Source organism: Cervus elaphus, chromosome 5 (genome assembly GCF_910594005.1).
Source record: "Cervus elaphus chromosome 5, mCerEla1.1, whole genome shotgun sequence".
Taxonomy (NCBI): Eukaryota; Metazoa; Chordata; class Mammalia; order Artiodactyla; family Cervidae; genus Cervus; species Cervus elaphus.
The window spans coordinates 111,907,032-111,920,452 of record NC_057819.1 but is presented as its reverse complement, the minus strand read 5'-3'; the positions used below and the strand labels follow the sequence as shown (position 1 = coordinate 111,920,452).

General features: G+C 37.3%; 1 protein-coding gene across 2 annotated transcripts in view; it reads left to right on the top strand.

Moving 5' to 3' along the window:
• The window catches only part of FBXL20 (F-box and leucine rich repeat protein 20), a 95,443-nt gene that overhangs the window by 67,115 nt on the left and 14,907 nt on the right, over nt 1-13,421 (top strand). For both annotated transcript variants that reach the window (XM_043904401.1, XM_043904402.1), the window contains exons 5-9: nt 696-790; nt 1,279-1,347; nt 9,000-9,095; nt 10,636-10,762; nt 12,110-12,184. In XM_043904401.1, the coding sequence (XP_043760336.1) occupies nt 696-790; nt 1,279-1,347; nt 9,000-9,095; nt 10,636-10,762; nt 12,110-12,184 (462 nt within the window). The remainder of the gene's footprint in view (nt 1-695; nt 791-1,278; nt 1,348-8,999; nt 9,096-10,635; nt 10,763-12,109; nt 12,185-13,421) is intronic.

Sequence of the window (13,421 nt, the reverse complement as noted above, 5' to 3'; positions counted from 1 at the left end):
TTCTCATTTCTCCCTCCTACTTCATCCTTAGTATTGCCTGCTTTCTTAAATGAAGAATGGCTTAAGCTTATATTATAGTAACCTGAATTTTAACTCTGTGGTCCTTGGTTCTCTCATCTGGAGAGTGCAAATCATAGCTTCCTCACTGTGTTACAAGGATTAAGTAAGATTTAGGTTTAGATTTTTTTCAGCTGGGTTGGGTTTTTGTTTTTAAAGTGCTAATGAAGCTTAGTTGTCTTGAGGATAAGAAGTTTAAGAAACGTCACATGAGCTTTCCGTTGTCTTCAGAAAGTACCATCAACATGGTGGATTTTTGTTTTTCCCAATTCTGTTTATCTTCATGGATGTAAATGTTTAAAGCAACCTAACCCACGAAATCATTCAGCAAGCTTTTGTTAAGTGTTCATTGAGTCTCTGCTGTACTTAGAGTAGTATAGTAAATATACTGAAACAATAATACAGTGATATAATAAGAGAACTACAGAGCACCGTTTCCTCAAATACAAAGTATCTTAAAGATAAAAAAAAATAAATAACAAATAGAGTTTAAGCATATTTTAAATAGATCAAGAAAGCTGATTTGATTTAATTAGGTTTTTACAGCGAGTTAGAAACGTTTTAAAAATGAGAATGTGTTCTTTCCAAAAACGATGTGGTGGCTTATCTTTTTGTATACCATCTTCTCTTTTTTACAGGGCCGGGTAGTGGAGAATATTTCAAAAAGGTGTGGGGGCTTTTTACGAAAGTTAAGTCTTCGTGGGTGTCTTGGAGTAGGAGACAATGCTTTAAGGTAAAAACATAGCTACTAATTAACTGATCTTACTGACTGGAGTAAAAGCAACACGAGACACAGCAGCATCTCACCCAGCAGAGGCTGGGATCATTTTCATCCTCTTAAGCTGTTCTGAACCCAAATACACATTCACTGCTTATCATACAAATATCCAGTAGTGGGATGGGTGGTTTGGTGAATAAAGCAAGAACACGTGCCTCCCCCCCACCCCCCCAAAAAAAAACCAGCTTCCCCATATATATTATAAGTGGTTCATTTGGAGCCTTGAGTAAAGTTTGTTGTTTGTTTAATTCAAGCTTGGATAATTTTAACTTTGGTTGACAAGAGGATTGATGTTTAAAAGTTGAAAATTAATTTATTTGTAACTTAGCGACTTTTGGTACTAATATCCAGATTTGCCGTTTTGTATCTCCTGTTATTGTTTTAATCCTGAGAATTGTGCACATTTTGCCTCAGACCCTTTACTTTGTTTCTTTCCTGTAAAGAACCTTTGCACAAAACTGTAGGAACATTGAAGTACTGAATCTCAACGGGTGTACAAAGACTACAGATGCGTAAGTATTTTATATTTTAGAAGGGTAAGTCATAGCCCATTGTGTCCTGCCTGTACTAGCTTTAATGTAGGCTACTAAATAGATTTAGTAAATTTCATTTGGTTTTATAGAGAAGAGATGTTTCAAGAAAGAGAAAGTGACTTTAGAAGTTAGAAATGGAACAAAAAGCTTATTTTGGCCCAAATTCTGCCTTGAAATTTAAAATAAAACTTGATACTTGATATTATTTAGTAATATTGCTAGTTTTGTTTTCTCTATACCTCCACTCTTTTATCTTTTTCACTTTATCTTACTGTGAAAAATTCCTAAACAGTGTAAATAATGCATTTCTTTTTTTGCACTGAGTCTTCATCGCTTTTGAACAGCCTTTCTCTAGTTGTGGCAAGTGGGGGCTACTCTTTGTTATGGTGTGGGAATTTCTCATTGTGGTGGCCTCGTTGCAGAGCACAGGCTCTAGGCATAGGCTTCGGTAGTTGCAGCATGCAGGCTTGAGGGCTCTGGAGTGAAGGCTCGCTGGTTGTGGCACATGAGTTTAGTTGCTCTGCAACATGTGGAATCCTCTCAGGCCAGGGATGGAACTCGTGTACCCCACATTGGCTGGAGGATTCTTATCTACTGCTCCACCAGGGAAGTCCCAATATGCATTACTAAAATAAACATTTCTGAAAAATAAAAGCTTTTAACATAAACACATTAAATTCATAAATCTAACTATCTTAAAATCATCAAATAACCACAGGTTAATTAATGTTCAGAATTTTGCATGTTCTAGTGACTTTAGCAGTATGTTAAATATAGTTTAAAAGAAAAAAGATACAGACTTTAAAAATCAAGGGTAGAGACCTCTGCTTCTGATAACAACAGTCACTGCCCTCCTATAAACAGCTCTAAAACTGTACAAAACATAGAAAGCAAGCAGTCTGAAATGTTGAACAATATGCAGAGCAGAACTGAGAAAAAAATGAGGTAGGCTTATGATTGTCTTGGCTTTCTGCTTGGTGGCATTTTTGAGATAATGGTACAGGAGAAGGAATGCAAGCAGGGCACAAAGTTCTGTCTGATTTGAGGAGAAAGAGATCAAAGTTCTGGGAGACCAGGATGACTAAATAGGTGTCTTGAAAGAGGGAAGCTACTCAAAAAAAGACTACAGAAATCTTCATAAATTTGGCTGAATAGTAAACTATATATGCACATACTGAGACCCCACAAAGCTGGGCAAAGAATATCTAAAACGGAAAGAACAATTGTTGGGAAACTGAACTGAAGAAGAATTGCCAGAACTTAAATAAGGCAGCCATAAAGAAGGCTGAGCGCCGAAGAATTGATGCTTTTGAACGGTGGTGTCGGAGAAGACACTTCAGAGTCCCTTGGACTGCAAGGAGATCAAACCTGTCAATCCTAAAGAAAATCAATCATGAATATTCATTGGAAGGACTGATGCCGAAGCTGAAGCTCCAGTACTTTGGCCACCTGATGTGAAGAGCTGACTCATTAGAAAAGACCCTGATGCTGGGAAAGATTGAGGGCAGGAGGAGAAGGGGACGACAGAGGATGAGATGGTTGGATGGTATCACCAACTCAATGGACATGAGTTTGAGCAAGCTCTGGGAGACAGTGAATGACAGGGAAGGCTGACATGCTGTAGTTCATGGGGTCACAAAGAGTCGGACATGACGGAGCAACTGAACAACAACACTATTGATAGATCTATGGTATTTATAGGAGTAATATATAAAATATGTTAGAACATATGAAAGTAATAGCACAAAGGAGAGAGGAGAGAACCATTACGTATTGGGGTAAAATGCTTATGTTTTGTGAGAATTAAGTTACTGTTCTGATATAGATTGTGGTAAATTAAGATACATCCTGTATTCTATGAGCAAACTATAAGAAAATAACTCAGGAAAAAAGGTAAAAAAAATCAACAGAGGAATTGAAACAGTACACCTGATACAAGAAAACAGTAAAGGAGAGACAGAGAAACAAACTTAAGGAAAGCATGAAACAAACAGAGATTACAGAATGGGAGAGAAAATGCAATCATCAATAATTTTACTAGGACTTCCTTGGTGGTCCAGTGACTAAGACTCCATGCATTCAATGCAGGGGTTGCTGATTAGATCCCTGGTCAGGGAGCTGAGATTCTACATGCCATGCAGCATGGTGCCCCCCCCCCCAAAAAAGATTAAAAAACCAATAATTTTTATTAAATGTGGACAGACTGAACACTTCACCCAAAAGTCAGATTGTCAGTATGGATTAAAAAACAAGACCAAGCTTGTGCTGTCTATAAGAGACAAGCTTTAGAATGAAATTCAGAAATAGGTTGAAAGTAAACAGATGGAAAAATGCATACTGTGCAGATAGAACACCCAATGATTACAGAATAAACATTCTTTACAAACATACTTGGAACATTCTCTAGGATAGAGCATAGATTGGGCTACTAAATAAGTCTTAATTTAAGAAGATTAAAATCATTCAAAATATATTCTTCAACCAGAACTAGAAAATTTAACTAGAGATTCTCAGCAGAATCTTTGGAAATTCAGCCTCATGCTTCTATGTAATTTTGAACTGAATGAAGATGAAAAGCTACCAACATTTATGTGATGCGGCCAAGATATTAATACAACTCTGCAATCCTGTGTCACAAAAGAGGAAAGAGAGAAAGCTTTTATCAGTAACAGTGGTCAACATTGAGAAATTAGAAAAGGACTTCCCTGGTGATCCAGTGGTTAAGAATCTGCCTGCCAGTGCAGGGGATGAGGGTTTGATCCCTGGTCCGTGAAGATTCCACCTGCCGCAGACCAACTAAGCCCATGCGCTGCAACTACTGAAGCCTGCTCACACTAGAGCCCATACTCCGCAAGAGACACCACAGCAGTGAGAAGCCACCACACCACAGCGAAGAGTAGCCCCTGCTTGCCCCAACTAAAGAAAGCCCACGGTGCAGCAACGAAGACCCATCAAAGCCAAAAATAAATACATAAAATTTTTTTAAAACTTAGCAAAAAGAAGAGCAAAGCCCAAAGCAAGCAGAAGGAAAAAGATTAGAATGGATATCAGTGAAGCAGGAAACAAAAACAGTAACAAAATCAATAATCATTGAAAAAAGTTTTTTTAATTGACAAACCTAGACTGAGAAAATAAGAGGGTAGGCTCAAATTGTCAAAAGCAGACAAGATGAAATGTTTGTCAGGTAATATCATAAATAAATTTAGTCAGACAACCTAGGTGAGATGGACCAGTTCCTGGGAAGGTACAGATTAACAGTCTGAATAAATCTATAGAAGTAAATACAATAATTCAAAATTGTCCCACAAAAAAAAAATAGCCCAGGCCCACATGACTTCATTGGTGAGTCCATCAAAAGAAGGAAGAATACTAATACTCAAACTCACTCATAAAGTAAAAGAGGAAATAATTCATAACTTGTCCTATGCGGCCAGTGTTTTTCTGATTCCAAAGGCAAGCGAAAGCATCACAATAAAAGGAAGTCTACTATATTCCTCAGACACAGAGATGGAGAAATACTTAATAAAATTTTAGCAAACTGAATCCAGCAATATATAAAAGGGTTGGATCTCATCTGAATGGGATTTATCCCAGAAATACATGTGGTTTAGCATCTGAAAATCAATTAATGTAGTTTTTCATAATAATTAGAATAAAGCAGAGAACAACAAATTTTTTTGTATAGGGCTGGATAAGGAAATATTTTAGGCTTTGTTGGCCATGCAGTCTCTGTCAGTGTCAACTCTGCCAGTGTTCTACAAAGTGGCCACAGATAGTACATTAACAAATGAACATGGCTCTGTTCCAACAAAACTTTATTGCATGTTGCTGAGATTTTAATTTCATTTAATGTCACATGTCACAAAATAGTATCTTCTTCTGACTTTCTTTCAACCATTTAAAAATGCCAAAACCATTCTTGACTTCCTGGACGTACAAAAATAAGCAACTGCTGAGATTTACTGTCCTCTGGAGTGAATAAAGGACAAAAACCACATGATCATTTTCATTGTGATGGGCAGCTTATAAACTGGCCCCCAAATAATTACTGCCTCTTCCTGTTTGCACTTTTGTGTAATCTTTTCCCCTTGAGTGTACACTGGACATAGTGTCTCATTTCTAACAATAGAATACTGCAAAAGAGATTGGGTATCACTTTGGAGATTAGGTTCCCAAAAGACTGTGTCTTCTATCTTGCTCTTTCTTCTCCAGCTTTGGGGAAGCATTCTGCCCTCTTGTGAGTAGCTCTCTGGAGAGGCCCATGTGGCAAGAAACTGAGGTCTGTGGCCAACAGCCAGCAAGAACCTGAATTCTATCAAAAACCAAATGGGGAAGCTTGGAATTGGGTCATCTTAAGTCTGCCAACCTCCACTTAACCTAAATGAGCTTGAAAGGGAATCAGTATCTTGCCACCTTTGAGATGATTCCAGCGGTGGCTAGTATACCTTGATGGTAGCCTTGTGAGAGATCCTGAGTCCAAGTCACCCTGCTCGGCTGCCTGTGCACTTACTCCTGACTCATGAAAACTGAGATAATAAATAATTATTATTTTAAGCTGCTCAGTTTTAAGGTAATTTGCTATGTAATAGTAGGTAACTAATGCTTCATTAGATGTAGTAAAAGCACATAACAAACTCCTAACACTCATTTATGATAAAAGTTCTCAGCAGGGAATCTCCTGGTGGTTCAGATGGTTAGGCCTCGGTGCTTTCACTGCTGGGGCGCAGGTTCAGTCCCTCATTGGGGAACTTAAGATCCTGCAAGTTGAGTGGCACAGCCAAAAAAAAAGCAAGAATAGAAGGGAGTTTCCTTAATATGATCAAAAGCTTCCATGAAAAACCTACTGAGAATAAGAAGTACCAGATTTCTATACTGAAAACCATTATATAGCAGGAATACATAGAGAAAGCAGAAGATAATAAGAAGAGGTGGCAAGAATACACAGAAGAACTGTACAAAAAAGATCTTCACTTCCCAGTTAATCAGGATGGTATGATCACTCACCTAGAGCCAGACATCCTGGAATGTGAAGTCAAGTGGGCCTTAGGAAATATCACTACGAACAAAGCTAGTGGAAGTGATCGGATTCCAGCTGAGCTATTTCAAATCCTAAAAAAATGATGCTGTAAAAGTGCTGAACTCAATATGCCAGCAAATTTTGAAAACTCGGCAGTGGCCACAGGACTGGAAAAGGTCAGTTTTCATTCTAATCCCAAAGAGGGGCAATGCCAAAGGATGCTCAAACTACCGCACAATTGCACTCATCTCACACACTGGTAAAGTAATGCTCAAAATTCTTCAAGCCAGGTTTCAACAGTACATGAACCGTAAACTTCCAGATGTTCAAACTGGATTTAGAAGAGGCAGAGGAACCAGAGATCAAATTGGCAACATCCGTTGGATTATCGAAAAAGCAAGAGAGTTCCAGAAAAACATCTATTTCTGCTTTATTGACTATGCCAAAACCTTTGACTGTGTGGGTCACCACAAACTGTGGAAAATTCTAAAAGAGATGGGAATACCAGACCACCTGACCTGCCTCTTGAGAAATCTGTATGCAGGTCAGGAAGCAACAGTTAGAACTGGACTTGAAACAACAGACTGGTTCCAAATCGGGAAAGGAGTACGTCAAGGCTGTATATTGTCACCCAGCTTATTTAACTTAACATGCAGAGTACATCATGAGAAACGCTGGGCTGGATGAAGCACAAGCTGGAATCAAGATTGCTGGGAGAAAGATCAATAACCTCAGATATGCAGATGACACCATCCTTATGGCAAAAAGCAAAGAACTAAAGAGCCTCTTGATAAAAGTGAAAGAGGAGAGTTTGAAAAAGTTGGCTTAAAACTCAACATTCAGAAAACTAAGATCATGGCATCTGGTCCCATCACTTCATGGCAAATAGTTGGGGAAACAGTGGCAGACTATTTTGGGGGGGCTCCAGAATCACTGCAGATGGTGACTGCAGCCATGAAATTAAAAGATGCTTACTCCTTGCGAGAAAAGTTATGACCAACCTAGACAGCAAATTAAAAAGCAGAGATATTACTTTGCCAACAAAGGTTGGTCTCGTCAAGGCTATGGTTTTTCTGGTAGTCATGTGTGGATGTGAGAGTTGGACTATAAAGAAAGCTGAGTGCTGAAGAATTCATGCTTTTGGTGTTGGAGAAGACTCTTCAGAGTCCCTTGGACTGCAAGGAGATGCAACCAGTCTATCCTAAAGGAAATCAGTCCTGAATATTCATTGGAAGGACTGATGCTGAAGCTGAAACCCCAATACTTTGGCCACCTGATGTGAAGAAGTGACACATTTGAAAAGACCCTGGTACTGGGAAAGATTGAGGGCAGGAGGAGAAGGGGACGACCGAGGATGCAATAGTTGGATGGCATCACTCACTCAATGGACATGAGTTTGAGTCAATTCTGGGAGTTGGTGATGGACAGGAAGTTCTTATAGTCAGTAATAACAAGGCAATCCAATTAAAAATAGGCCTGGGACTTTCCTGGTGGTCCAGTGGTCAAGACTCCACACATCCATTGCATGGGGCACAGGTTTGATGTTTGGTCAGGGAACGAAGGTCCCACATGCCACACAGTGTGGCCCCCAAAAAAGAAAATCAATTGAAAGAAAAGAAAAGCCCTAAGCACTTAGACATTTCACCAAGGAAAGAGATGATTGGCTAATGAACACAAGAAAGAGTGTTCATTACTAAACTGCAGAATAAAACCACAAGAGGAAGTTTGACAAAGGCATTTATGATACATTTGGGAAAAGTTGAATACAGACTGGGTGTCAGACATTAAGGAATTAAAATCCTCATATGTTAGAAATATGTCCCAAAATATTTACAGGTGAAATAATATGTCTGGGATTTCCTCTAAAAAAATTGGAACAAGGAAAAGGAAGGAAATAGATGAAATAGCAATAGTAGAATATTGATAAATGTCAAGAGTTTAATGATGGTATATGTGCATTCTCTGTTATTTAGTCTTGAGAGTATATTTGAGATTTTCCATAACTAAAAAAAAAATTTAAATGAGGAACTTGACCACTGTGAGAAAAGAGCTTTTAACAAATTCATAAAGAAAAGCAGGCAGTAATATTACATAACTTGGTTTGTTTCAGCCTAACACTGGTCCATCCTCAGTATACCTTGCAAAAATCTGATTATTTTGTTACAGAAAGAGATTTAAGTGAAAGAGTAGAGACAGCTTTTCGTTTTCATGTATCACAACTTGCTAGCATGTTCTTGCTGGCTTTCTGGTGTTGTGAATTTACAAAATGCCTGTAAATCTCTTATCAGCACAAATGTAGTCACTGTCAATAGCTGTTAATGTTTCCAAATGTGAATCAAGAACGATCTTCCCCCCGTGCAAATTCTTATACACAGCACAACTTTTTTTATCCTTTGAGAACCTACCTCTTCCTCAGCATGAAGGGTCCCTGCCTGGATTTATAACTACTTTTTATTAATATTTGGGGTATGGAAATTTTATAGTTCTTGTAACACATGAGAATCATGTATGAAATTCTAAGGATGTATTATTTGTTTATTGAAAACTGTGTATAATATTATTATGTGCTTAGTAGACTGTGTTCATATTTGTTTATTATTTTCTCCTTTTTCAGTACATGTACTAGCCTTAGCAAGTTCTGTTCCAAACTCAGGCACCTTGACTTGGCTTCCTGTACATCAATAACAAACATGTCTCTAAAAGCTCTGAGGTAAATTTCTTCTAACAAGAATGTCCAATAATCAGAACAAATACTTATTTAAGTTGGAATTGAAGGAAACTTTTGTTTTATAGATATGTACTGTGGTTTGGAATTGATCATTTGTTTTAACACTTGCCCAAATTATAGGACAAATTCAGGTGAAATGACTAGCAGTAACTAGGATTTCTGAACAGAATAGTACTTTGTACATGAATGAAGTGCTTAGCACAGGATTCTGTATGTAGTAAGCACTCAGTAGGTTTTAATTGTTTTAATGTGAATGTAATTTTTAAAACTACATTACAAAAAGATATGTCTTAAAAGGAGGATGAAGTGCTCATTCTCTGTACTTTTACTTTTTTTATCAGCCTTTTATAAATGATTATGGTCCCATGCATTAGTTACATTTATGAATAATAATTAAATTATTAAAAGAAGAAATGTAAATTTAGTTAAGTAGAGTGTAAGTAATATGAAAATGTGGCTCCTTCTGTACCTTCTGTACTTAAAAACACATGTATCAAGGGCTGGTTAGTATAGTAAATAAGGTAGTATAACTTTATAGTTTATAGCACTTCACATAAATGAGCTCATTTATTTGAAAATCTTGTGAGGTAGACATTTTTCAGATAAAATCTAAAACACTTCTGAATGCCAGTTACTGTGATTTCAACCATGGGAGGTAACTGAATAAGATACTGTTTCTACCCTTAAGTTTCTCAGAGTCTAGAAGAAGAAAAAAGACACTTAAGTATGTTGTATTACAGAGGAATAAGTGGCAGGGTAAAAATGAATGCATCAGTTTGAGGAGAACATAGAAGGACTGTTGCTAGTCTTGGTCTGAGAGAGGCTCTGGCACACTTCCTGAGGTGACTGCCGGAAGTCACAGTATTAATGCTGAAGAATGAACTTGAACCAAGATCCCTTGGCTTTATTTTATAAAACAAAGCAGTATTTTCCAGAGAATGCCCTAGAGCTTGGGATTCTTCTATAGTTTAAATGTGAAATCAAAAAATGAAATAGTGTTTGATAGAAGGCGGAGATCTAATATCATATATCCTAAATTCAGCCTGTGTAAAATATACCCTAGATATGTCCCAGAAAAGAAAATTTTGCAGATCCTTTGTAATTTTTAAAAGAAAATTTTCCGTGTCCTCACTACTAATACTTTGATAAGTGCTTGAATTGTTTGATAGAAAAATTTGAGATTGAATCTCATTCTTCATTAATTACTCTGTTAACTTGAATGAAGGAATCACTTAATTTCCATTTCCTGTCTGAGACCGTTAAAGTTATGATAAGTGCAGAAAGAATATATTTTGAAAAGTATAAAGCTCCATAAAATCTAATATATCTGAAAAACAGCATTGTGCTTGAACTTGTTAAGGTAGATTTGAGCTAGCCCTCCTAGTGGTGTAGTCCCACGTGAACACCACAAGCATTGATAAATGCGCCTTTTGTTGTTATGGAATAACCAATAAAATAAGACATTGGTGCCTTTGGAGTTGGATTTAGTCATATGTTTGTTTCGTTTTGTTTTATTCCTAAGTGAGGGATGTCCACTGTTGGAGCAATTAAACATTTCCTGGTGTGACCAAGTAACCAAGGATGGTATCCAAGCTCTAGTGAGAGGCTGTGGAGGTCTTAAAGCCTTATTCTTAAAAGGCTGCACACAGGTAATAATAACTCCCTCTCTTACTTTAGATTGATAGAGGCACCATGAGCTTGGTGGGCAGCCCAAGATGTTGGCTAGAGAGATACGTAGTTGTGTGTTATTGACCAAAAACCCATGCTTACCAAAAATTAAAGCATTTTCCCTAGAGTGAAAAAGTAGAGGAGGGAATTCCTTGGATGCCATGCTTCCACTGCAGGGGGCATGGGTTCGATCCCTGGTTGAGGAACTAAGATCATACATGCCATGCACCATGGCCTTCCCACACCCCCACCTCAACCCCCCAAAAAGGAGAAGAATTAACACCTGACCAAAGATAAATTTTTGAGGAGAGGCAAAGATGAGGAGACAAAATCATATAGAACAGGTGCTGTTGGCAAGAAGGGTTTCATGTAATTTAATCTGAAAAGAAAACATGCCAGGTTGTCACTGCCTGAGACCTTGAGCTGGATATGCAAAGTTTATAGCAACCTACATTTTATAGTGTTGATGCTTTTTTCCTGCCAGTCACATCACAAATCCAACATATTTTATCATTAAAATTTTTAATATCTCAGTGTTTTACAGTGAGGGGAAAAAAGGAATTGACATGGTGACAACATCTGGAAGGAAAGGATCAAGAGTGGGTTTAGAAGTGACTGACAGAGTAGGGCTATGCTCTTATTCCCCTTTTTTTAAATTAATGGTTGCTAAAACCAGGCCTTGGGTTCTATTTTTTTTTAAATGCCCTCATTCTTTCACCATAATGGGAGGATATCCCATTGTTTGAAACAGCGCTTCAAAAGTATGACTGCCTTAAAACAACAGATTGAACTTCTGGTTATTTATGGAACCCTGAAAAATATTGATTGGGATGCATCATTATAGTCAAGTTACTTGCCATCTGGTCTCAGCACTGTATTCATAGCAGTGATCTTCCAGCAGCAGATAAACTGCAGATTCCTTTCTCAGCTCCTGCTCTCTAAAGTTTGTTAAGGAACTTTACATGGAGTGTAGAAATGTGTTACTTTAGAAAGTTACTTTAGTTTCAAAATCCTTCAGCAGAATGCTGTGAAACATATTTAATTTATTAAAAGAAATATCCATGAACACTAGGCAGTGTTTATCTTTCCCTTGATTTGGTGATATGAATTTAATGTGGCGCAAACTGATGACAAAGACTTATAACTGTACTAATTATATGAATTGCACTTTTATATGATTATTTGAAACTTGGTTGGCAACATTTAAAATGTATTGATGAATGTGTACACTCTGTGTGTATGTACACTCTTAAACCTTTAAGATTTTAAAGTTTTAAAATTTTAAGCAATATCAGTAATAGTTTTTTCTCTCTCTTTAATTTTTCTAGCTAGAAGATGAAGCTCTCAAGTACATAGGTGCACACTGTCCTGAACTGGTGACTTTGAACTTGCAGACTTGCTTAGTAAGCAGTCCTTCCGACCGCTCTTGTGCTAGTAATTCATTTCAGTAATGTTATTGTAAGAGTTTCAGTCATAAAGACCAGCAGTTTGTCCACTTCATCCCTGAGGATTCAAGTAAACATCATGCTTTTTTACATGCTCAGCAGCACTCACTCCTAGGGCCTTTGACATAGATGAGATAGAGAGTAGCTTATACAGAATTCCAAGTAAGCTCAAGTATAACTCCACCCCTTTCTCTTCTACTTAGAAAAACTTGCCTTTTAGAAGTAAATTATTCATAAACTTTGGCTTTTTTTTTTTAAGTTTGGCCTTTAAAATATTTTTGGTAAATTAATTGCAGTCACATCATTTTAAGATCTATCAGTGAGTCATGACTATTGGGGACCACTGATATAAGTAGATGACAAACAAAGTATACCCTTTAAATTATTCTCAATTAGTATTTATAGTTTACATTTGGTTTGTTTATTTAGACTATCAATTTTGAAGAAAAAAAAAAACCAATAGACTATCAATTTTGTGTCTATCACAAACCCCCTGGATTTTGCTCGTAGAATTAACTGAAACTATTCAGGATCCAAGAGTGGGACAGTACCCCTTTAACTTTTCTCTCTTGCCTTAAAAATTACATGTGTGTGTTACTTTGGAGTGAGAGCCTCTCATCGCAGTGAAAAAAGGTAGTGAGTGTTTTCCTTGTTTTTGCTAAACCTTCTGGTTATTATACTTTCCCTTTATTCTTTGGTCACTTGAGACTTAAGAGCACAGTGGTCATTTTAGGGTGACACATAGAGGGCCATGTTTTGTGCAGTTTAAGCATCCTGTCCTTCCAGCCCTTAAGGGACGGTGCTATAAGTGATCTGTTTAAGATGCTCCTGGAGACTGAGTTAACGGGATGATGTTTTGATTCCCATAGTTGCTACCTACCAGAAATTTGCCTACTTTCATTTATGAAACTGAAGTATTTGGCATGAAAGAAAGATCTTACACAACTTTGGTAGACATGAAACCGTCATCTTACAGTGATAAATAAAATCTGAAGATGTATAAGTTTTTTTCTATGTACACATGCACAGATATTATATGTATGTTACATACATATAAATACATACATACCATGCCTAGCATTTACCATTTTATTTTCATTTCCTCTACCCTTCTGGCATAAAGAACCAGCTCTGTCATATGTTTCTTTTACTGTTTACCTTCACCCAGATCTTAGGGCATGAGTCATTCCATCCG